We start from the raw sequence: 26,560 nt of genomic DNA on the forward strand, positions 1-26,560 counted from the left end.
ATGGAGGCTCTTTTGACTACTGATACTTCTGGCCAACTTTGGACAGCTTCACTCTGTGACCATTTTACAGGTACATCTTTAGTCACGTTCAAGTCAGGATACAGCTGCGAAAGAAGTATTTGTGTTTCCAAGGACAGACTCTTAATTGCATCAAAAGACAGACCGATTTTAAGCGTGTGGGATTTCAGGGCAGCCAGAAAGGTAACTATACACAGCCCAGTCATGCCAGTCGCTGTATAAATAGCGTGCTCCGCCGCACGGCGTCTGGTCGGGCCACCAGAAGGGTAAATGAAATAATTCTAGATCTATATGTGTTGCTTGGACTCTTGGAGGTTTGCATGGTGAATGAAGTAAAGGAGAGAGAAAGGTTTGCGGTAACACCATGTGTATTTAATTTAATCCTCATCCAGATCGGTGAATTGCCTGGCAGAAGAAGAGCCTAGAATCGAGAATTTAGAGGGAAGCGACATGATAGGGGTCGGGGCTGTAGAAAGGAGGGCAAAAGAAAAAGTGAGTGGGGGACAGTGTACAATGGTGTCTAGTAATGCCTTGGCCTGGGCTGGAAGTTGAACTTGAACTAGTGGAGACGGAAAAGGGAACAGCTACAGAGAGAATGGTAAGGAAGAATAGAGTGTGAATCAAGTAAGATTTTCGGACGTCGTTGGGTGGAGAAAGATGAAATAGAAGGGAAGGGGAAGAGGGAGGAGTTGAAGGTTGGAAAATCATGGAGCTGGAGAGAGGAGAGAGAAGTGAAGATTCATTAACCAAAGAGAAAAACAGGTGAAGAACAAAGTCAGTGAACAATGTGGACTATGGAACGTGGAATCAAACAGAGAAAGGATTAATAATCCCGAAGGAAAGGTAAGTCGAGGAGAGATGAGACTACTTAGTATATGTTTATCAGTTAGAGAAGGGAGAGAGATCGAGGGGGGGGGGGGGAGAAACCAAAAGAAGAAGAAAAAAAAAAAGAGAAATGAAAGTTAAGAATGTAAAGGGGAGGGGGCTTGAGTGTATCCTAGAAATAGAGGAAAATTAATGACAGTTAAATCCTGAAGAGATTCCTGTGGGAGAAAGGGAAAAAGGAGAGAATAGATAATGTTAAAGTGTAGTCCTGAGGGGGAGAAGGCAAGAGAAATAAACCTGTAAAGAAAACTGTAAATTAATACTGTAAATCCCTCTTCCCCTTCCATTCAATTTCATCTTTCTCCTCCCAACGATGTCCGAACATTTTACGAATTAATTCTCACTCTATTCTTCCTTACCATTCTCTGTTCCCTTTTCAACCATCTCCACTAGCTCAACTTCAACTTCCAGCTCATTACTGTCTCCCACTCTCCACTTTTTGCCCTCCTTACAACCCCCATATGTCGCTTCCCTCTTCAATTCTCCTCTTTCTAGGCTCTTCTGCCAGGCAACGATCTGGATAAGGACTGTAACAACTATCGGTATATACGCCATGGGCGTAAATCCCGGGGGGGATGGGGGGATATATCCCCCCCCCTGAAATGGAGGAGGGGGGGATGGCCTGTACAATCATCCCCCCCTGAATTTTGAGGGGAAAAAATGGAGGAAGCAGAAATGTGATTGTATAAATTTTGGCATACTGCATGACGTTTGTACGCCGGCCTCCAGACAGGTAACAGAGCTGAACAGTATTCTATCTTGTAGGAAAATGTATAATTTTCTCAAGCGCTCGCTCGCTTCGCTCGCTCGCGAAGAAAGAACATCAACATACACTGTAAGGTATGGCTCAGGCGTTGACAACGTCAAATAGTATAGGTCTACATATAAACATGCTATGACGCGAGTAACTGGGGACCATCTGCAAAATATGTACGAACACATACAAACAAACAATAACAACAACTTTATCGCCATAATTGAATCCCCTCCATTTCCTGAATCATTCCTGAGAAACGACAGTGACTGATGACTCAGTCAGGATACATCTATGGGCATACCAAGGGAAGATCAGGGACGTCGAATCTATGGGGGGCAAAGGGGCATTTGCCCCGCCCCAAAGGAAGTGTTTAGACAGACAAATCATTTATCCCCCAAGCAATTCCCGAGATGAGGACAAATCTCGAACTTTCTTAGTGGAAAATTGTCCAAATATCGCCAGAACTATGCACCAGGTCGTTGTATTGCAATCATGAACATGCAAAAGGTCCGCTATACAGGATAAGGGATAAGCTTTGTAAACTTTTGACATAGACGTATATTTCCTAATTTATCAAAGAGTGTGCAGCAGATCTTTCACTTAACAAAGCAACCTCGATGGGGGGGGATGGTTCTCAAATAAAAGTGGGACAAACAAAAGCGAAAATATAGCTACAAACGGCAGTTTTTGGAGTGTAAAATGTTAAAATTTTAAAGCTCGCTCGCTCCGCTCGCTCGCATTTAACCGCTATGCCATTCTCCTGATGTTGCTGCCAGTGATTGACAGCAGGTGCACCCGGTGCGCCCCCCTTAATTTCTAAAGTGAAAATATAGCTACAAACGACAGTTTTTAGGACTGGAAATGTCAAAATTTTCAAGCTCACTCGCTTCGCTCGCTAGCATTTAATCAGTATACCATTCTCCTGACGTTGCTGCCAGTAATTGCCGGCAGTTGCGCCCGGTGTGCCCCCTTAATGTCCAAAGCGAAAAATACAGCCACAAACGGCAGTCTTTGGACTGTAAAATGTCAAAATTTTCAAGCTCGCTCGCCCCGCTCGCTCGCATTTAACCGCTATGCCATTTTCCTGATGTTGCTGCCAGTAATTGCCGGCAGTTGCACTCGGTGTGCCCCCTAAAAAAATAGCTACAAACGGCAGTTTTTAGACTGTAAAATGTCAAAATTTTCAAGCTCGCTCGCTCCGCTCGCTCGCATTTAATCGCTATGCCATTCTCCTGATGTTGCTGCCAGTGATTGTGAGTATAGCTACAAACGACAGTTTGGGGACTGTAAAATTTCAAATTTTGAAGCTCGCTCGCTTCGCTCGCTCGCATTTAATTATTATTCCATTCTCCTGATGTTGCTGCCAGTAATTGCCAGCAGTTTTCGCCCGGTGCGCCCCCTTAATTTCCAAAGCGAAAAATATAGCTACAAACGGCAGTTTTTGGACTGTCAAATGTCAAATTTTTGAAGCTCGCTCGCTTCGCTCGCTCGCATTTAATCATTATGCCATTCTCCTGATGTTGCTGCCAGTAATTGCCAACAGTTTTCGCCCGGTGCGCCCCCTTAATTTCCAAAGCGAAAAATATAGCTACAAACGGCAGTTTTTGGACTGTCAAATGTCAAAATTTTGAAGCTCGCTCGCTTCGCTCGCTCGCATTTAATCATTATGCCATTCTCCTGATGTTGCTGCCAGTAATTGCCAACAGTTTTTGCCCGGTGCGCCCCCTTAATTGCCAAAGCGAAAAAATACAGCCACAAACGACAGTTTTGGGGACTGGAAAATGTCAAAATTATCAAGCTCATTCGCTTCGCTCGCTCGCATTTAATCATTATGCCATTCTCCTGATGTTGCTGCCAGTAATTGCCAGCAGTTTTCGCCGGGTGCGCCCCCCCCCCCCTTAATTTTCAAAGCGAAAAAATACTAGTACAGCCGTAAAGGACATGTGGGACTGTAAAATATCAAAATTTTCAAGCTCACTCGCTTCGCTCGCTCGCATTTAATCATTATGCCATTCTGATGTTGCTGCCCGATTGCCGGCAGTTGCGCCCGGTGTGCCCCCATAATTTCCAAAGCGAAAAAAATACAGCCACAAACGGCAGTCTTTGGACTGTAAAATGTCAAAATTTTCAAGCTCGCTCGCCCCGCTCGCTCGCATTTAACTGCTATGCCATTCTCCTGATGTTGCTGCCAGTAATTGCCAGCAGTTGCGCCTGATGCGGCCCCCCTTAATTTCCAAAGCGAAAAAGTATAGCTACAAACGGCAGTTTTTAGACTGTAAAATGTTAAAATTTTCATGCTCGCTCGCTCCGCTCGCTCGCATTTAATCGCTATGCCATTCTCCTGACGTTGCTGCCAGTGATTGACAGCAGTTGCGCCTGGTGTGCCCCCCTTAATTTCCAAAGCAAAGAATATAGCTACAAACGGCAGTTTTTGGACTGAAAAATGTCAAAATTTTCAACGCAAAGAGATTTCACCGTAGGAGGGGAAACCCCCCTACCATACCCTCCCCCCTCGCTTGATTCGTTCCCTCACATAACCGCTCCTCCTAAGATCAAATCCTGTCTACGCCGATGATAGGCCCCATTATTTAGTAGGCCTTCACAGTGATGTCGCACAGCAAGAGCTGAAATACCACGATTTTGTCATTCAATAATATATTGTGAATATTTCATTTTCTTATTTTTTTTAAAGAAAAGAAAACAAAATTTTCACCACAAGTGAGCACCAGATCGCTGAATTTCAGGTCTGAAAATGCAAAATCTTCCTCGTGTGGAGAGGGATACCCCCTCCCCCCCCCCCCCATACACACCCTTCCCCGTTCGCTCGTTCCGCTCCCCTTCACAGATATTTCCACACACACACAAAAAATGTTTTCATACTTTTAAGGTCTGATTTTCCGCCGAAAGTCGTCTGACAAGCAAAAAAAAAAAAAGCAACAAGAACAAAAAGTCTTTATGTTGTTGCTGCCACTTTTCTCCCACTTTATATTTCATGCAAAAGAGTGGGGCATCCGATCCCTGTAAAGTGTGTGTGTGGGGGGGGGGGAGGGGGGCACAAAGCTTCTCTCCCCCCCCCCCCCCCCCCCCCCCCCAAAAAAAAAAGGCTGCGCCGGTCCGGTTATGGGCTTGTAATCGTGGTGATGGTGACCATCCCCCCCACTCCTCAGTACGGATTTACGCCGTTGATATACGCCATATATTTCGCGAGTCGGAACTTCACGACAATTTCGCGAGTGGCTAAATTCGCGATCATGGAGTTCTGCACCGAATGGAGAAATGTAGAAATGCGTACGTCACACTCATAGCTTGATCATAGTCAATATTTTCGTGTGTCTTTAATTTCACGAATAGCACCTGACTTGCAAAATTCGTGAAATATTCAGCATATACAGTATTACAACCACACAGTGTTACCGCAAACCTTTCTCTCTCAAAATAATTCTAATTGTGTCCCCGTGCTGCTGCAGAGAGCGCTGCGGTGTTGCATGAATAATATTTCAGTTGTTTATGCAAGTATTATTTCTATAGGCCTACTTTATAGCGTCGAGTCCCAAGTTTCAAAGCGTGCCAGTTCAAATCGAAGCAAACCAGAGACCAGTAAAATCTTGACCGAAAGATCGGTCTGTATCTGGTCGTCTGGGATATGTTCTGGCTTCACAGAATTCCCTCCTATAATGGCGCTAGTGTACTTTCGCACCAGCAAAACAGCAGCAGCAGTGGTAGTACATTGTAGTAGTAGTAAATAGTTTACTCGACTGTGCAAAAATTCCTCACAAGCATGACCCACTTTGAAGATCAGATTTGTCCTTTTTATGCCTCCGCCACGAAGTGGTGCCGGAGGCATTATGTTTTCGGGTTGTCCGTCCGTCCGTACGTCCGTCCGTACGTCCGTTACGTCCGTACGTCCGTCCGTACATCTGTTACGTCCGTCCGTCCGCTTTCGTTTACGCGATAACTTGAGTAATATTTACTGGAATTTTACCAAACTTGGTCCAAGTATGGAGTATGATGGGGTAATTATTTGATTAGATTTTGGTTGAATTCGGTTAAAGGTCAAAGGTCAAAGGTCAAGGTCAAATCATGAAATTGCATCCGTTTACGCGATAACTCAAGACTGGGTGGAGCAAATTTCACCAAACTTTGTTGGAGGATGATGTATGATGGGACAATCACTTGAATAGTTTTTCAGTGAAATCGGACAGAGGTCAAAGATCAAGGTCAAATCCTAAAATTTATCTGTTTACATGATAACTCAAAATTGGATGAAGCAGCTTTCACCAAACTTGGTCCAAGGATGTATGATGGGACAATTAGTTGAGTAGATTTTAGTGACATTGGCAAGAGGTCAAAGGTCAAAAGGTCAAGGTCAAATGCTACAAATGTTGCAATTTCCCCCATATCTATGCAATGCCCGAAGGTATTTTCTTGAAACTTGGTGTGGACATGTACTACTGCGTAAAGATTCTCCAGAGAGTTTCATGTCATAAGGTCAAAGGTCAAAAGGTCAACGGTTAGGTGAAAATGTTGCAATATCACTTTTCTCAAAAATGGTTCAATGTATCTTCGTGGAACTTGGTACATACGCATGTACTGTCTGGCAGGGATTATCTAGGGAATTTAGGGGTCATGCGTCAATACTCAGGGGTCAAAGGTCAAGGGCAACTCCTCAAAATTTTACTATTTCCCTCATATGCTAGTATATATGCAATGCTTGCATTATTAGTTTCAAAACTTAATACATGCATTACCTAATGGAGATTCTCCGGGAAATTTCCAGCCAGAAGGTCAAAGGTCAAAGGTTAAGGGTCAAAGGCCAAGTTTCAATAACCCCCCCCCCAAAAAAAAAAAAAAAAAAAAAATATATATATATTTTGTACCGTCATCACACTCTTTCTTCATACCTTGGAAATTACTCAATGCATAAACTTCCCCAAAATTCCCCAAATATGTGTACCTGCACTCTTAGAAAATTAAAGCAATCCCAGTTCAAGACATTTCTGACAAACCTGTCATTTCAATATTTTGCCAGTTATGTGAAACTGTCATGGATCACACATTGTGAAGACATTGTACTATACGCCTATTTGGAGAATCATGCATTATGGCAGAGGCGTCAGTCGCCATAGCGACATTTCTAGTTTGTGTTGTTTCCAGTTGTCAAATTCTCTGAAAACCTCACTTACTCTGTATATGTGACCCTGCATCACAAAATCAACGAAAAGTCGCCAGACATGGATTTTTAGTTAAGGACAGATTCTGAAAGAGCAGACTCTAAGCTTTAAAATGATGTATTAATAACTCAATTCAAATGGACTCCCCTAACCTACCTAAATACTGGAAAGAGAGCATACACTCTGGAAAAGTGTGAACTGAGAAAAGAGGCTCTGAAGTACAGGGTCCATTCAAGCGCTTGGTATCTTTCACCAAGCCGCGCTAGCTGTGCGATGAAAGGGACAAAACACAGGATGTCAACCATCGGAGCAACAACAATGAATGGATTATCAGATTAAGCTGAAATTGAGCATGTTCTATTAAAACATTCTGTCCATGATTAATGCCAACTTTCAAGGCAGTAGCATAATCCTTTCAAAAGTTATTAGACTTGAAAATGAAGAGTGTACAAAGAATTTCAAGAAATGAAAAGGGGCCTCTAATACATACCTGATCATTCTACTCTCCCCCCAAAAGGGGTTATAGAAAAACTGCAGAAAAACACACTTTCCTATTCGTGTTATGATCCCAAACTAAAGAATGATGAAGAAGAAAGATAGCTCTTTGAGAAAATATGAAAACTCAAGATTAACTTGGTTGACTCATTTCACTCGTTTTGAGTCCTCACGTAAAATCAAGGGGTGTAACTTTTTGTTTGTTTTGTGATGCACGGTCACATATGTTCTTGATGGATGTGAATTAGATCTCAAATGGAGTATTTAAAAGAAAAGAGAATAGAGTAAAAAGAGGCAACAATTTGTGTGTCTTTTATTTCTAAGTTGTGTACATATCTAACACTCACTTCGAAGGATGGCCAACCCCAGCGACAGACGTGCCCAGGTGTTGTCACTGCGCTGGAAGCCTCACCGGACAGCACCTACATCGCTGCTGGTATCGCAGAGAAAGTCCACATTTGGCAGGTACAGTGTGTCATGTCAAATTTACAATATACCTCAAGACATCAGTCACAAGTCAATCGAATCACATGAAGTTTTTGGTGTAGGTGTATTTGAAGGGCTTGTCACAGTCGGGACTTGCATTTATGATTTAAAGGACAAGTTCACCTTCATAGACATGTGGGTTCAGTGAATGCAGCAATATTAGTAGGACACATCAGCGAGAGTTTGAGAAAAATCAGACGATCCGTTCAAAAGTTATGAATTTTTGAAGTTTCTGCTCAGTCACGACTGGATGAGAAGACTACTATAGCTTGTGATGTCACATGTGTACAACGATACAAAGAAAGATTAAGGAAAATTCAACATCACATTTTTCTCGCATAATAAAAGAGCACTCGACTTCTCTCTTTCAGAAGGCAGCGGGAATAATATTGCCCTTAACATACGTCAGTAACAAGTCGAAGAAATGTGCACTTTATTAAAAAAGTAAAGTCTTGTGAAATTCTCTTTTTATTTTCCTTAAATCGTTGTAGGCATGTGACATCATACACTGTAGTAGTCTTTTCATCCAGTAATGATAAAAGATATTTTTAAAATTCTTAACTTTTGAACGGATTGGCCGATTTTCCTCAAACTTTCACTCATGTGTTCTACTAATATTGCTGCATTCTCTCAATCCCTATGTACTGGTATATATGAAAGTGGACTTGTCCTTTAATGTGAAGATGCCGGTACATGCAGGTCAAGTTTTTACAGATCCTGCCCTGCTTCATGTCATCTTCAAGGAAATGAAAGCCCTTGAAATATAATAATAAATATGGATTGAGTGAAAGCAGCAATACTGTAAAAGTGAATACTTTCGCGTTGCCTAATTTTTCATGCTCAGTTGGGTAAGAAGAGTTTCGCATGTTTTTGATTCCGCGAAATCAAGACATCAGCAACTTGAATATATGGCAAGCAAAACTATTCACATACTTTTTTTTTCACTGGTTTCTCGTTGCGCGAAATGCACAAAAATTTCAACACTGCAAAAATGTCCACTTTTACAGTATTGGTAGAACACATCAGTGAAAGTTTGAGGAAAGTCAGACGAAAGATTCAAAATTTTATGAATTCTTAAAGTTTTGGTGCTGGTTTCACTGGATAAGGAGATTATTACACTTAAATGATGTCATTATGGACAATATAAAGAAGATATATAGAAAGTTCAACAGACAGTGTATTTTCACTTTTCTAGCTTATTGAAAGAGCACTTGATTTAGCTTTTCAGAAAGCAGGGGGGAATAACCCCAAACATATGCCAGGAACAAGTTGATGGAATGTGTATTATTCATAAGAAATAAAATTTTGTGGAATTATATATATATTGGAAACCGGATATATGATGGGGTGAAGAAGTCATTATTCAAGGGCATACGTTGTTGCCGCATTCCATGAAAATGTCTCATTTGCAAATTTGTAAAACTTTGCTGACCTGTTAGATGATGGTTTTCATGTTCTAACTTTCAGCTGCCACAGTGTAACTTTCTCCAGACTTCCACATACTGTACGAGCTGAAATGTTCGCGTACAGATATTTTCGCGAATTGCTACTAGGAGGACATTTGTGCGTGTTGTTAATTTCGCGGTTGCGACGGTCTAACTGAACGTAACTATTTGCGCATTGTTATTTTCATGTGTTGTTATTTTCGCGGTTCAAAGGCGATTCGCGAAATTCTCGAAAATAAAACCATCGCGAAAATTTCAGCTCGTACAGTACTTCGCAGCATGTATGAGCTGAATACGTGAAGAATCAAATCTCCGAGAATTAGTAATAATTTCAGTGGGAAATACATGTAGCTTGAGATAATAGTAATAGCAATAATGATGATGGAATTCACATTTATAAAGTGCATAATACATGTAATTAACAAAATTCTCTATGCGCTTGACATTCCTAACATATATACAATCGATTATGACATAACGTATACTATCAGGAGTACTTGAACAGATAAGTTTTCGGTGCCTTTTTGAAAGAATCAAAGGAAGATTGCGTGTATGCTTCTGATTGAAAGAGGTACTTCATAATGAATTCCAAAGAGTGGGAGCTGATAATGTGAAGGATCAGTTACCATGTATGTTTGTATAATAGACTGACAAAAGACTGACAAAAGATGTTGTGATGATGATCGGAGAGTTCGTGTTGGAATGTGATGATGAATAAGTTCTGTAATGTAAGAAGGAGAAAGATTATTCTGAGCTCTAAAACACATATAATAAGTATTGTAAATACAACACGTTTTTCAACTGATTACCAATGAAGTTTTAATACGCGAAATTGGTGTAATAGAGTCCCTAGAGCGTGCACCCATGCACCCACTATCAATCTACAATCTGTAGCTGCTGTGTTCTGAATTCTTTGAACCCGGTTGACATCTTTCTTTGGAAGGCCACACAACAAAACATTACAATTACATGTATCTACATGCTCAAGACATTATTAACGAGTGCACGAGAGATTCAGTAGACTTTCTGTTGAGATACTGCCGAATTTGTCCAATTCTCCGAATGGCTATGATTGCTGACTGACAGGTTTTAGTGATGTGATCAGCCATCGACAGATGTGTATCCATGATGACACCAAGGTTGCTTGCTCTGCTGACTGCAGGGATACCAACACCATCCACAGTGATATCAGGAGGGAACGGAAGAGATGGGGCAAAACTAGATGTAAAGTGTACTTCAGTCTTTGACGCGTTGACAAGCAACTTGTTCTTGAACGACCAAGATGTGATGTCTTTGATGCAGCTGTTACTGCGCGTGATCGCCATCTCCCTGTCTCTTGATGGGAATGTCAGATATATTTGGAGATCATCTGCATATATCATCGAAAGAAGTCCATGCGCTTTGATGATATCATATACAGGTGCACTGTACAAGATGAAAAGAAGAGGACCCATAACGCTGCCTTGTTGGACCCCACAGTCATCCGTGACCGGATGGGAATCTGTGATTTCTAATCTTCACAGTATGGGAATGTCCAGACAAGTATGAAGAGAACCAGTTTATAACGGAACCTTCTTGTGAGTCAGTCGAGTATAGATGGCATGATCAATGGTATCAAATGCTGAGCCAAAGTCCAGCAATACCACAATAGCCTCCTGTCGCTGATCTGAACAGAGTAAGATGTCATTATGTGAAAGCGTTCGTGCAGTCTCCACACTATACTGTCTTCTGTATGCTGATTTTGTTGGAATATGCAAATTGTTTTCCATCAGATAGTCCACGATTTGACTCGTGGCTGCCTTCTCTATGATCTTCCCGAAGAAGTTCAAATTTGAGATTGGGGGATAGTTCTCACGATCTTCCTGCGATGCACCAACTTTCTTGAGAAGTGGAGTAACAACAGCCCATTCGAACACATCTGGCATAACACCAGACCTGAGACTTGCATTGACCATATCTGTACGAACAGGAAGCAGTTCACCAATACAGTTCTTGGCAAGTGCTGTCGGCAGAGGATCAAGTTCGCATGATGCAGGGGATGAAGACCTACATGTAATAATACGACTTACATCATCTTTATTGACCTCATGAAATAACTGCAATTTTGATTGACTATGACTGGGTAAATGATAGAGAAGAGAACTTTGAATGCAACAGCTTTGATAAATTCTGTTTTGAAATACTGCTCAAAGTTTCTGTTTTTTTTCTGGTTATTTTTTTTTTACAAGTGTGTTTTTATGTCCATTCTTTATTTTTGATTTTTTGCCTTTTTTGAACTGTATTCCTTCCCCCCCCCCCCCCCAACTAACTCAAAGACTTGACAAAATGATAAGAAAATGAAAGCTGTATAAATCTGTAAGTGTTGAAGTGTTGAAGTCAGATTGGGAAAATGAAAAATTTTCAAGCATTTTGAAACAATTAGAATTACAGATATATGTAAAATCTTCAGCAATCTGAAGGGTAACAGTGCTTTTAAATATTCTTTCTTCCTTTTTTTGAGTAATTCAACATGTAGACTATCATGCATGAAAAAAGTTCAAAAGAAAAAAAAAACATCTATGAAGTTCTGGCACAGAAGGTGTCAGTTCACAGTTTTGCAACAAACAGAAATTTCTGGTTAAAAATATCTCAGTATGCAAAGAGTTTGTGGTCAAGAGCATGATGGTAGAATAATTCACACAAAGTGTAAGATGAGGTGCTCTATTCAGGGATGCAAATCCAAGTTGACTAGGCACCTTGGAAAATTTTCGAAAGTAGGCGAGTTTTGAGAAGTCACTGTCTGGGCACATGTACACTACTGTATGAACTGTTATTTTTATGAGGGTTAAATTTTCGCGAATTTTGGGAATCATACTCGGACCGCGAATGTACAACACGCGAAAATGTCACCATACGCTAAGGTGATACTGCACTTATGATGACCTCTGTATCAATTTGCAAAAACAACATCTCCCGAAAATGTCCATGGTCCCCTCACTCACAAAAATATTTGTATGCGAAAATAACAGTGTATACAGTATACAGTATGTACGTGTATCTACCACTAAGCTTCCCATAGGTTAGATGGAGGATATTCTGTGCCAAATGGCACACAACCTGCCACTACTGGTAGATCTGCTGAAGACAGGTGGGGTTACAATCTACCGCTGATTGCAATACCACTTAATCTCAATATTTTTTGCAGTTGACCACTGGCATGCTGGTGGCAGTGCTGACCAGTCACTACCAGACGGTCACCAAGATCCGATTCTCTGATGACGGCAGCCACCTCGTGACGGCAAGTAGGGACAACCTTGTGCTCGTCTGGGCAATGTCAGAGTAAGTGATTGCACAGGGACCGTCTCATCAAAATATTGTAGGCATATTATTACTAGGCAACAATAGCTTTTAGAGGTAAAGTGATTGCATTTACTTCGACCAAAAAGCATGATTTTGAGAAGATTTTGACTACAAGTCGGTGGGAGATGGGATGGGAGGAGATACAATTTTGTAAAATTGTCCCCTCTTCCAGTGGGCATGTATTTTGTGAAAGCATGGAACTTTTTAATAAAGCCTTTAACTTTCTCCATTGAGGTGGATGAAAGCATGAAACTGTAGGTGCCATAAGTTTCTGATTTTAGGTCCAACTCTGAGGAAATGCCAATCATCATGCTCATAATCTTCATCTTTTAATGTCACCTTGAGTGTAGTTTGGGTCAAAATTGCCCCTTTCACATCACGTCTCTTGGCTAAATTTATCATAAATGTCAGAGTCGTGCGTCAGTGCACTCACGGGCGGTCCTGCAACCCCCTCCATGTCATCACGGCCCACTCCCTCCCAGTGACAGACCTGTTTGTTGGAGCCGGTGGCCCCTTGGCTCACTTCATCTCATCTTCCCTGGACCATTCCTGCAAGGTAACCTTTTTAGAACTTGAAAGCCAACCCGCCTGCCACCATACCAGCCCAATTATGATAGCAGTATTGAGGTTGAAAATGATGTGTGAAAAGTGCTGTTTCAGTGAGTGTAAACCAATTGCATTTGCCGTAGACAAACTCCATAGAGAGCTTCAATTGAGCCCGAAAGCAAATGGATAAGACAGTAGGAATACATGCTTGATAGATTCTAGTTTCTTGTATTATTATGAAATTTTAAGATGTAATTTAAGATGTAACTGGATTTGTATGACAGAATTTATTTGATGATTTTCCTAGTAAAAAAAAAAAAGAAGATAAAGATTGCTGGTATAAAATAAGTGGGGGTTAGTATAGAATTACACAGTCATGAGTCAAGTATTGAAGAGCAGTGTAGCATGAATGCAGACTAGAGAAGTTTCATAAAGCTGTTCTGATCTCATTGTTGCTGCATCTTTGCAACCATGTGGTTTGTACCTTTTCCTTGTCGCACTCAACAGGTTTGGGAGCTATGTACCGGCCAGCTGCTGTGTAACCTGCTGTTTGAGGCACCAGTGGAGTCCGTAACGGCCGATGCGAGCGAGACGTGTCTGTTTGGCGGATGCTCAGATGGCAGCATATACCTTGTTTATCTGTTCCCAGAAGTAAAACTGACAATCCTGTGAATAATGGCTTGAATTCACAAACACAGCTAACACTGGCAATAACTTTCATAACTCATGAGTGGACCTCAGGTACAAGCTGTGGTTCGCTATTTTTAAAATCCTTACCGTGCTCGTCAATTGGTAATATGCTGGAGTGCTTTCTTCGCTAATTGGTACAGATGTCTGGAAGCTATAAACTGTCTTGGAATAGAGATTACCTAATCTCCCTTAATCCCTATTGGGTCACCATGGCCTTCCTGTTGGACTGAGGCACATTGCTACACCTGAGTAGGCTTGCTAACTTTACAACAAGGTTAAGTTTGGTAGGACATCTGTCTACTGTAAAAGCTTTGCAAGTTAAGCCGATTGCCTGGACAGATACAGGGTTAATCTACATTCTGGGAAATGATGGTAAAAAAAAAAAAAGATCATGTCTTTGTTTAAAATTCAAAGGTCAAATCAATCCTGAGTACAAGCCAGTGCAATCAAAATTTTGTCATCCAGATTAAAGATATTCCGTAGGTTGTTACTGTGTGCTGTAAGAAGTTCAATCATGGCTTTGGGACTTGCCTCGTGTGTTTTGAAATGAGCAAACAGTAATACTACTGTAAAACCAGAAATATTTGCAGCATGAAACTTTCACGTATTGGAGCTGATAGCCTTTTTCGTAGTTGAAATGTTTCGCGAATTGCCATAGGCATTCAATGCATTGTGTAAGCAGAACCTTTTGCATGCATTTATTTTTCACAAATCCTGGCTCTTCTTGAAAATCACGAAAGTTTTGTAAATGCAAACATTTCTGGTTTTACTGCAATCTTTTTCAGACGCCCTCATGCTGCTGCTGCACTGATTCATGTCAGCAAATATCGTGAGAGCTGAACTGATGATGTGAGCTCTGTCACTTCTGAGATATGAGATTCTGATTATTATCTATGACCTGGAGAAAGTCTAATCAGCATACCATTCCTACCAAATAAATGAGTCAGTCTCTTTGACCAACGAAATTGCTCAAATGGCCTGTCGGTCATCAGCACGAAACCTGTATTTACAAACTTCTTCTGTTGGCGCTGTGCCAACTGGGTTATGAATTTTGCTATCAAGCGCTGGTTAGCAGAGTTCAGTGATTCAAAGACCCAGGTTAAGAAATTCAAAGAGATAGCCAAACTTTCTCTTGCTAGGTCTTGGTTCATGATGTTGGCTTGACTAGTCTCAGATGAAGACCCTCTGCTTGCTCCTCGTGCAATCACCACAGCATCAAGAGGGCCTTTGACAAAGACTAATAGTAGACCTACTGAAGATAAGATATCTCTACAGTGCATTAGTGATCATCATTTTGGCTTCATGCCTGTGAGAATCAGTCTTCATTTTTGTTTTTGTGTTTTTGTTTTTCCTCACAGAATGCGAGTCAAGAAAGACACATCTTGTCACAAGATACTGAAAATACATCGATATTCAAGGGCATAGGTTGGTTTTCTCTCTTAAACTGTATTTATGTATTAATCTTTATTTGTGGTGGAAATGTGGTCAAGTGGATTGTGCACTATGTCTGAAAGCCCAAGGTTCAAGCCTGTCATACTACTTGTGTCCACAAGGAAGACACTTTTTTTTTCCCCCTCACCATGCTGTTCTCAGTCTAGATGAATTCATGAGATACCTGACACAAGACTGAACATTAAACCATCAAGTCATGGGAAATTTGCTGTGGAAGTCATCACCATGCCATCCTCAAATTGGCAACCCTGAATTTTACTGTGTGTCTCCCTCATTGGAGGACGATTTGATGAAACTTTAACTGATTAAAAACATTAAATCTGCACAAAAATAAAAGAGCTAACATTACAAAAGAAATGACAGACATTTTGCCAGTGTCGGGAAACTTAACTCCAATCTTCTAGTATGTGTTGCCACTTCAGTGATCAAAGTTGCAATGTAGAGGCTTTTGATAATTCTGCAACAAACACAATCAATGTTATGAGACCCAACTGGAAGGGTGTGAATGAAAAAAAAAAAGTTTTTATTCCACCTTATGAAATATTAACAGTGTTGAAATCTCATAAGGAACAGATACAGCAGGAAACCACACAAAATAGGGGTTTCTTGGACTTACACTAATGGGTTAATCCAGTTAGATTTGGCACGTTGGTGCCATAAAGCTGCTGTATATACATATGTACCTGGATTGCATAACACGGGGAGTGCAGTGTACAATAGGGGTTGATATCGGTGACTGAATAACAATTTGTTTGGACTTGTAAACTGGAGGTCTTGGATTCAAATTCTACCCAGTGCACACATTGATGCAGAGAGTACATAATTCACAACTTTTTGCAATTTTGTTTTATATTTGTAAGACTGGCCGAGATTATTTTGATCAAGCATCATAAACTATTCAGACAAAAAAAAAAAAGAAAAATAAATAAAAAAATCAACATCAACTCCCAGGAAAGCTCAAATTCTTTCCAAATATTTTTGCATTTTGCAAGCAGAATAGGATGTGTCACAATGAGCGTACAGTTGAAAATGTAAATCCATAGTTTGAGGGGGCCTTGGTTATAACGTCGTGTGATATTGCTGAGTAGCTTTTGCTTTAAACTCTTTGATATTTCTATTGTGTGGAATTGCTACACAACTCTTGTTTTGCAGCTGATTGATAAATTACCCTACATCTCCTTGTTTTTTGTTCTTTTCTTTTGTAGTGCGTCAGTCACATGTCTGTCAGTCAGTATGGACGGCACAACACTTGCTTCGGGCAGTACGGATCAGACGGCTAGGGTGTGGGACGTTGGGAGTGGTCAGTGTCTGAGGGTCCTTCAGCATAAAGGTGAGAGTGGGTGGACAGTTGGTGGCCATCTTTGTTACATTGCACCCAAAAAATAAAAACCTCTCTGATTTGGGAATTCAGGTGCTTTTTGTGATACTTGTAACATGTTTCTCTATGATTGCCCTATGGAACCTCTGCAGTCTTGAATAGGCATAATTTGTTCCGGCAGTGTATCACTGTTTATCAATGTATGATTTATTGCTATTATGAATATGTATTTATGCAAATTAGTGTAACGTGGTCCACCCACGTGGGGCAGAGGAAGTTTTGAGACTTTTCGGACTGACTATGGTGCTCGAGGGGAGGAATAAAGTTCGGTCGTTGTTACTCAAAATGAAGTCTGGTATGGTGGTGATGTGTTTGGTGTCACTGAGGATATGTGTGACATATTGTTGATTTGCCATCATCTTTTACTCTCCTCAATAAAAATGTATTGATTGTTACATCCGACTGGTTAAAAATGCAGCCGTGCTTTTGACTTGTTCAAGCCGTAGTTCAATTCCGCAAGTATTCTTATTTTTCTTTTTTTTTTCTTTTTTGGGGGGGGGGGGGGGGCAAATCCCATTGGCTTACGTATAGACTTTGATTTTGTTTTAATGAATGCCATGTCCAGTGTGAGTCTTGACCAATTCATACCTTGCTTATTGTTCCCCTGACATCCAGTTTCAAGTTAACATGAACTGTGCAGATATAAATACACAGGTTTACATCTGCTGTGCATTCCTATCATTTACTCTTCTCATGTATGCAAGGATCCGTTGGGGCTGTCCAGTTCGTCCTGCGGCCACTCCCTACCACCAGTGGCACGGCTCCACCCAGGGCCCTTCCGCCCCTCCCCGCCTTCCAGCGGAGCTTTCCATGGGAAAGCGAGTCCACCGTGGGGAGTACAGCGGAGAGCGGATATGCCATGAAGATCTCGAGACCGCTTGAGGTACTGTATGCCGCCAAGATACATGGAGTAGTCACTATTAGCGAGCTTTAGGTCTGCCACGCGAACGCTAAGTCATCACTATTTAGGCTAAAAAATTATGGTCTGCATATGCATGAGACAGCTGTTTCCCTTGTCCAACCTGGGAGGAGGCATCATCTTATATAGCATTTGTGTCGCAGAACTAAAGCTTGCAATAAACCCATCTTGTCCTGGGGAAAGTGTGCTGTGGAAATGATCAGCTTAGTATTGTGAAATTGGCAACTTCATTTCATTGCATATCTCATATTTTATAAAGATTATTTTTGTTGTTGGAACTAGATAAAGGAACTGTAAATCAGAAAGAAATTAATGAAAAGCATTAAGAAAAATCATATTCCTATTCATTGTAGTTCATTGTAATCATGTAAATTTGGCTTAGGTTTACTCCAGATTTGGCCGTGAGAAATGAAAAAAGGTTACAGAACTTTTTAAAGCATCCGATTGCTAAACTTATGAATGGTCCTGAAAATGAAAAAAAAAAAAAAAAAGAAAACATTCTAGAAGATTGAAGTTTACATTTTTGCCTCAAATTGACACACTTTTGTAAAGCTGTTTTCTTTATTCTCTAATATTAGATATATAATAAAATTCAGAGTTGCCAATTTTAGAACTGTCAATTATTGCTCCAAAATGTACATGTGTGTACAAGAAGTGAGTGAAATAACGATGTAATGACACAATTTTAGTTGTGTTACAACAAAAGTATAAAATATTAGCCAAAAAGTACACAATTTCGGAGCTTACCCGATTGCAGCTACCGGGTACTACATAATTTTTCATAATTGATTATAAATCAGTGACAAATCGGGCCACAGCAAAATCCATTAATCTCTGGCAATAGAGTGAGTCGCATGTAGATTATGATTATAAGGGCACAATCGATCATCATGTAACGTTTTACCTCCCTGTGGCCACAATGCTGAACGGGGAGGCCGATTCCCGAATGAAAGTCGGTATGCCGACTCTTATTATTTCACACTATTTTGAACTCAAGATACTACCAAAAAAAATCACTTGTTGTCCCAGCAAATCGCGTCAGCCAGACAAGTTCCTTGGTACAACTTTCCTATACATATTGCAAGAAGCAAATTCAAATAGGTAGAAGATAAATTTTGAGCCCCTACGTATGAGTACTCGGTTTTAGCTTCAACGATGAATTAATGAATGTATATTCTTGTCTATACTCCATGCAGGAATCTGAGAAGAACTACGAAGAAGCCGTTGGCCTCCCGAGGAGTCTGAGAGAGGGAAGTGCAAAGGTGAGCAGTGTGACCACTGAATTCTGCTGGCCATGTCTTCTATCTCAACGTACACAGAGAAAAACGGACAGCAATCAATATTACATGGAGGCGACCTAGTTTAGAGTAGACCCTAAACAAAAGTTATCAGCCTCACAATGTGAAAACCATGGCACAGGTATTTGTTGAAGCTGTGTTTACGCCATGTTCCCAGTGGCCACAGCACCCCCATTTGCCCAAAACATAGTGCGCCTTGGGTAGATGAGACATTCTGTTTCCCCACTTTGCATTCTAGTCTTGTTTGTTCCAGTCCTCGCCCAACATATAACTATCAGACGCTGTTCTCACGCCGTCTGGTCAGGCTGGACTATCGATATTTTCCGTCCCTTCCCGCTACGGACCACCTCCAAGTTTTGTTACGGTGTATTACGTGCCGGCATGTTTTGTTGCATTTACCCCGTTTTATCGTGGCATCTAAAATTCCTCATTAGCACTGGGACTGCCGTGGCAGATTTTTTGACAGTTTAAAAATCTGACAAGGCATACAAAGCAATCACGGCCTGTCGCGTTTGCCTATCCCGTCTTGTCGCGTTAATTCAAGTCCATCCCGTTTGTCGATGGTGGCCCGAAATGGGGTTGCCGTGGTTTGCCGGGAACATGGTGTAAACGCAACGGATCCCCACCTACATTATTTTTACATCTTCCCCTCTCTCTCTGTCTCTTTCTGTCTATTCCTCTCTTTCTTTTTTTTTTTTTTCTCTCTCTATTTGAAATGCATGAATGAATTGAAGTATTGACATGCTACATGTACCTCTGAGTTGTGCAGTTTCAGTGAGAGATGATAACTTTCCATCGAATTGCATTAATTGCTGGAGGCATTTATTTGTGTGTGTATGTGAATGTGTGGCATTAATGACAAATCATTTTTACTGCATGTGATGGTTTGACTCCCATTTGTACTAGAAATTTGAAATGCCTTTACAGGGTGAGTGCACAGTTTTTCAGTTCCACACATTTTTGGCATCCGACAGGTATATCAGTTGAAAAGCCAGCCACGATCAGACGACGAAGTCCGGCGGTTACAGCGAATCAACGCTCAGTTGTACCACCTCTACGCACAGACGATAATGGGCGAAGCCGACATCGGTTCCTCAAACTCCGACAATGAGCATTAGGCGGATAGTTGCATGCTTCTAGCAAGGGAAAAAAGTGCATCATTGAAAATTTGCCATCGATCAAGTCAAGACTTTGCTACAGAAGGTGATGGCTTTTTCTTGTTCTCTTTTCTTTCTTTTTCACGGTTACCACTTTTGCTGCTGATATCAGGGATATTCACCAATTCCTTGATATAATTATTTGCTTTTCTTAGTTGTACTTCTGCCTTTTTTCTTTTAGGTACACAGTACTAAAATCCAATGGATTTATGTAGTGACTTGAATAATTCAAAGCCCTTAGACATTTTTCTTTTTCTAGTATGTTAATTTGTGTGCCTTTTAGATGTATGCTGCATCAAGTGTTGAGCAAAGTGCAAAGCAAAAAAAGCCAGGCGAACATTCCTCCTCTTATGCTTGGAAGAGTGACGAGAAATTATCAATTAGTTTGGACAAGATACAATGTGTGACTGTAACATTTGTGATCTGCTACAACAAAAGGATCTGAAAGTTGGGTAAGCAAGATTTTCTGAAAATGACATGACATTATTCCCTTACTCTTCCACTTTAATTTCATATATAACACGACTCATAAAATTGCTTGGTTGCGGGGATACAGATGATTTTATTAGTGCATGTCGAGTGGTTTAGGAAATCAGCGTTTCGAGAAAACCACCTTTAGAGTCTTTCCGGCACTATCATGATCAAGGGGAGGCAAGACAATTTTCACCTCTTGACAATAGAAGCTATGCTCCTAGCAACCTCCGCGATGTTCTTTCAAGCTTGGACCAGCTGTCTATGCACTGACCAATAAGATTATTCCCTCGTTGCTAGGGGCGGAGTCTATCTGCGGCACTGAATCCAAATCTTGAAAGTCAGAAATTGTGGCCCAGAAAAATGCTAATTTCTTGCCTTTCCTTTGGTCATTTAGCTTAGAAATTTTGGCAGATGATAGATGAAACATTAGAGTACAACATTATGCCAAAGACAGAAATCCAATCGTTTTGACTGATTTTGATGATCTGACTTCAAACTCGACTTTCTTGATGTCTGCGACTTTGACATCCTTTTGTTGTGACAGGTCACATTTGTTCATTTCTGGACAGAAACATCCAGATGCCAAAAAAAAACAAAAACAAAACAGTGCCTTAATTGTAATCAGAAAACTGAACTCTGGTTTCGGCAAACATTCGGTATCAGTACTTTATCGATGGAAGGATTTATCAGTCCAGAGAGAAAATTTTGTAAGTGACCTTATGAATCTATTGTGTGCCTTTGACCAAGCGCCTTTTTATGGTGGCATTATTGATATCATATGAAGACAGTTAGTTTATTTTTATACTTTTTCCCTTATATACCACAGTACCTTGTACCAACTGCAATAGTTAGCCAAGAATGGCAAGTATATTCTGTACTGTTATCACAGCATAAAAGGAATGGTGTTCATATTATAAATCATGCTTCCTTTTGTAGCTGTTAAGAGAGAATGGCGATTGTAAGTGGAGAGTAAGTAGTATCAAAAACACATTTATAATGGTCAATTAATGCCAAACGACGAGTGAGGTTTGTACATGCATGTGTATCTGTAAACCTGTGAAAAATCTGTCAAAAATAATGGAAAAACTACTACAAAAACCTTGATATGTCATATATGCCAAGATTACAGAGTCCACAAACTTGTGATTATGTATAAAATTTCATTGAAGGGTTTTTTTTTTTTTTTTTTTTTTATGTATTTACCATCTGACGTACAGGGACATGTAATACTTCCAATATTTCTCTGAATGTTATGAATACTCAAAGATTTGACTGAAAGGACATCATGTACCAAATCCTGGTTGTTGTACCAGCCTGTAACTGCCGTCAATTTGTCTTGCCCCAAAAGTCTTTTCAAGTTCATGTACCACCGAGAAGTATACCCTACAATTTGTCTGCTACTGTAGATGTACTCAAGGATTTTTGCACTTGAGATGTACATGTTAACATCTATGGCAAAACAAGGAAAGTTTGCATGCATTTCAATTTCGCGAGAGCCAAGAATCACAAAATTAAAATACACGCTAACATTCTTGTCTACACTATGCATTGAATGCCAGTGGCAATTTGCAAAAGATTAATGCCACGAAGATATCTTGCATGACAGTAACTGCTGCATCCAGTATGGAGCTGAAGAATGGCATTACGAGTCTTCCATCAATCCAGCGACATTTCTCATACTTCTGTACTGGTGCTCGTCAATTCATCATTCTGAGAATGGAATCTACGTGTAGATCGTCATGACAAAAAAAAAGGTGATAATAGTAATGTGCCAAAGGTTCCTTTTTGTTGTCATAGTCCAGCCATTGAATGATAGCTGAAAAACTAGACTGAGTACCTCAGCATACCATAAAGGTTAAGATTTAAGTGCCTCCCCTTTGCAATAGTACTGTATACGCCATATATTTCGCGAGTCTAAATTTTCGCGAATCGGGACTTCCCGACAATTTCGCGAGTGGTTAAATTCGCGATTGTGGAGTCCTGAACTGAACGGAGAAATATTATACGTGTAGGTCACATTCATATCGGCATTAGAGTCAATATTTTCCCTTGTTTTTAATTTCGCGAATAGCAGCTGACTCGCAAACTTCGCGAAAACAAAAACCTCGCGAAATATTCGGCGTATACAGTATATCACTATGTGATTTGTTCTTCCTGTTAATGAGTGCCTTCAATTGATCTGTTATAGTCTTCCAGCGTTTCCTATTGTTTGTCTTATGTGGAAATCTGTGCCTGTTTATTGTATGGAGAATCAATCGATTCTTGCCCAACAGTATTTTCAAACAGCCTAATATGCTCATAAGTGCCTTTTTTGAAATAGTGTGTGACATCATGTGATTTATATTTCAAAGAATGTATATCATATAAAGTAAGCTGTGCACAGGGCTCTATTTTTGATACAAGACAACCGTAGAATGATCAAAAGTTCACTCTTTTATTTTAATATGTCTCTTCCTTGTACATCATCATTACAAGAGTGAAAAAACATGTTTGATTTCATTTATTTTATATTATAACGATCTCTATTTATCCACCAAATATTTTTGAAACAGATTTTACAGTAGCAGTTGCATCATATGTGTAATTTAACATTAATTCATTGATGATTTTTTTTTTTCCTGCAGAAATCATCTCTGATTTGCATTCTTTTTAGGAGACATATTCACTCTTAGAGAAAGATTATATTGAGTGCCACTGGGTTGAGGGTCGGATGATAATCCCAAAAATTTGTCTATTTAATTCAGAAATGTTTAAATCTCTGTAAATGTGTTGTCAGTTTAAGGATAAAAAAGTTCAATTCCTGCAAGATTCCCATATTCTGTGCAGCTTTGGTGTGTTCTGCATGGACGCAGAACAAGATTTGTATGTATGTACACGTGTTGTATTCTTCCATTCAGGCAGATAATTACAATTGTATAGTGTCATAATCTTTCACAAAATTTAAACGTAATGTGAGTATTATATTCATGAACAATATATTCAAAGTCACATATACTGTACCTCCAAAATTAAAGCAATTTTGTAACAAATGATAAGATCATTCAGCTCTTTTGTACTTCCAGTTTAGATACTTGTACATGTGCTATAATCATTAACTCAGGTGTGTAATCATTTTCCTTGTTTGTAATGTTTACCATATACTGGCATATTTTTGTGACTTAACGATACTTTTAGATAGTGTGGAGTACACTGGAATCTTCATTGCTTTATACCCACATACAATTACGATATTTTTAGATAGTGTTGAATACACTGAAATCCTCATTGCTTTATACCCAGATACACATACTGTCTTTACCGGGGAGGTGATACAACCTTCCTGTCTTAACACGGATGCATGTGGACAGTATGATGTGGCAGCTAGGTGCTGTCACCCAGATCTGCATCAGTAGCTTCATTACTCAGAGACCAAATCGACCAATCAGTATTTCATACATAAAGATTGTGAAAATGGTATTCTTGCTTTAGCAGTAATTGATAATAGACCTCTGTATTAATAAAGGTCTTTTGGGTCTCAGCAGATATTTCTCTTCCAGTATTCCAATGTAGGTGTTTCCTTATGCCTGCGGTAACCATAGAAACGGGATGATGTCTGTCATAGCTGTCCTGTCTCTTCATTATTTGCAGAAGTTTTGCTCCTTGTCTGCTCTGCTTCCATGTATAGCTGCTCTGAAGTGATTCTGTCCATGCGTGCAGACAGTAGACCTGTCTGTATCTACAACTTTCTTTTGACTGATCTGTAAACTTTTCCTAGTCAGGCCAAGGAGGTACGAGAGAGTTCTCTCGTACCTCCTTAGTAAAGTGTACAAAGTTGTCTGTTTCTCTCCCTGCAGAAAGCAATGATGGTTTTGAATGGTTTTTGTACAATTCTGTTCATATTGATAATTAGATGATGATGGGTCCATGAGAATTGTAGATTATTAGCAATAATTGTCGGCAATTTATGCTTTCAACATCTTTCTTCCCCCTTTTGTTTCACATCAACATTGAGGACAAAGTTGTGTGCACAATGATTTCAACGTACACCAGTTTAGCCCAATTATATCCCAAAAATCATTGATTACTTGACAAGTGAATGATGATCTGATGTCATGCAGGGGAGAAAACGTAATGCTCTTCCTTGTCAAAGTTATATTTTTAGAAGACTCTCTCCTGATGGCACTGATAATTTTTTCTATGGCAATGCCATTCATCCTTTCTTTTCTTCGCTTTTGCTCCACACCAGACTGAAAAGGTTCGGCCATGCACATATTGTAATGGATAGCACGATTGTCTGTGTGTGTACTCAAGAAGAATAGCTAGCTAGAACCTGTGTGTTAAAGGAGACCTCCGGATGATTTTCAGACTTTTCCATGTGAACAACTATAGATTAGTTACACAGAGTACAGAGTTTCATTATTATAGTGATTAGGATGAGGAATATGAATGTTTTCAAAATTTATAACAAATTGCAATAAAGAAGGATGATGACATGGCAGCTTCACCTTAAGAATGCATGAGTTCGGGCTCAAGGAAGCAGACAAAAGAAGAAGGCATGCATAGACAGGTGATCTTGATAATCCTGAAAGCAAGCGGTATTGTAATGGAATTACACTTCTACATTTCTGAAATATGTGAGGCTCCTACGCCATCAACACTGTTCAGTGGAATTTGTATAAGATTTTTCATTATTGGTTTTCTGCTCAGAGACCACAGTAAATTCTGCAAATCTGTACAAGGAACTGTCGATTTATGTACTACATGATGTGAAATTATGAAAATCATCTGGAATGCCTCTTTAGACCATAAATGTCTGTGCAGATGTATACCCAAGTCTGTGATGCTTGCAATGAATATGCAACACTAGAGCTTCAATCTAGTTATGTTTTTTTTTTTTTGTGTGTGTGTGTGTGTGTATAAAGCCATAATAGATTATGTTCCATATACATTGTACTTTACATTGTGTATTGTGTATGTCTCCATCCAAAATAAGATGTTATACAGCACCTAAAAGAACATACATATGGCTATCCGATTGCCTTGTCACGTGACATGCAGTTAAAAAGTACCATCGCACATTGACTCTGTCAGCTGTGCAGCAAAAATGGATAGCGCATGGCTGACATCACCAATTTCCATTGATTCCCGTGTTAACTCACCATTGACTTAACTCGGCTTTGCTCTTGAATCGAGCACCTCTATCCACCTCTGTGAAATCTTATACCATTGCTGTCGTGACCATTGACTATTTGTATCATGGTGTGAAATGAAAAATGTTTAGTTTGTTTTTTTTTGAACTTGAATTAATTTACTATCACAATTGTGCAATTGCCCTCATATATAAACCAATTATTGGTATGCATTTTCCTTTCAGAATATGTTTTTCACTGTCCATCAGTACAATGTATTTTAATTTTGGGCAGCTAGCACCACTTATTAAAGTGTATTTCATGTAGCATTGGTTCCCCTTGCACAAATTTGTATGAGAAACCAGAAAGTGTCACAATATGCTGGCTTTATTAACCTGTTACAGATTGTGTTATGACTGCACTACTATATATTTGCTTCTGTAACATAAAGTCAACCCTGCAAAGACAGGACTGAAACACCCCCCCCCCCCCCCCAAAAAAAAAAAAAAAAAATGCATTAGCTGAGACGATAATCGACTTATGTGTGTACAGAGGAACACTTATATCAGCTGTGAATGTAAATTGGGACCTTCTCTAGTTATCATTAAGTATCAGAGCTCAATGCTTTTTTCTACTTCATCTCACTGTAATCAGCACTTGTACTTCCATTTTTGGCATGATGTAACATCATACTCATGGTTTTGTTCAGCTTTCTTCTCCTTTGTTATCTTTTTTTCTTTTTGCTCCCATAATGCATCTTGGTTGCTTATCTCTCCTCCAAATATGTAATGTCTTGCACTGTGTAGCTAGGATATGTTGAAAGTGTTTAAGTGACTTCCGTCATTTCGTCAAGGTGTCCTATCATTTTGAGAACAAGAGCAAAAAAACAAAAACAAAAAAAAAGCAACAAAATAAATCAATTGGCAAAACAAAGAAAACTGC

At 39.9% G+C, this 26,560-nt stretch overlaps 1 protein-coding gene across 1 annotated transcript; it reads left to right on the forward strand.

Moving 5' to 3' along the window:
* On the forward strand, nt 1-26,556 carry LOC140237100 (WD repeat-containing protein 18-like). The gene is made up of 10 exons (XM_072317039.1): nt 1-201; nt 7,681-7,791; nt 12,442-12,575; nt 13,008-13,152; nt 13,650-13,810; nt 16,490-16,614; nt 17,367-17,545; nt 18,778-18,843; nt 19,854-20,082; nt 23,790-26,556. The coding sequence occupies exons 1-9, from the start codon at nt 1-3 to the stop codon at nt 19,995-19,997; spliced, it is 1,266 nt and encodes a 421-aa protein (XP_072173140.1). The 3' UTR covers nt 19,998-20,082; nt 23,790-26,556.
* Nucleotides 26,557-26,560: the final 4 nt, after the last annotated feature.

Source organism: Diadema setosum, chromosome 13 (genome assembly GCF_964275005.1).
Source record: "Diadema setosum chromosome 13, eeDiaSeto1, whole genome shotgun sequence".
NCBI lineage: Eukaryota > Metazoa > Echinodermata > Echinoidea > Diadematoida > Diadematidae > Diadema > Diadema setosum.

Excerpts from the sequence above, each read along its gene's own strand:
- LOC140237100 (XM_072317039.1), top strand. The coding sequence starts at position 1 with ATGGAGGCTCTTTTGACTACTGATACTTCTGGCCAACTTTGGACAGCT. Across the intron at positions 12,576-13,007 it reads CTCGTCTGGGCAATGTCAGA|AGTCGTGCGTCAGTGCACTC; the intron begins GTAAGTGATTGC and ends CATAAATGTCAG. Across the intron at positions 18,844-19,853 it reads TGAGAGAGGGAAGTGCAAAG|GTATATCAGTTGAAAAGCCA; the intron begins GTGAGCAGTGTG and ends GGCATCCGACAG.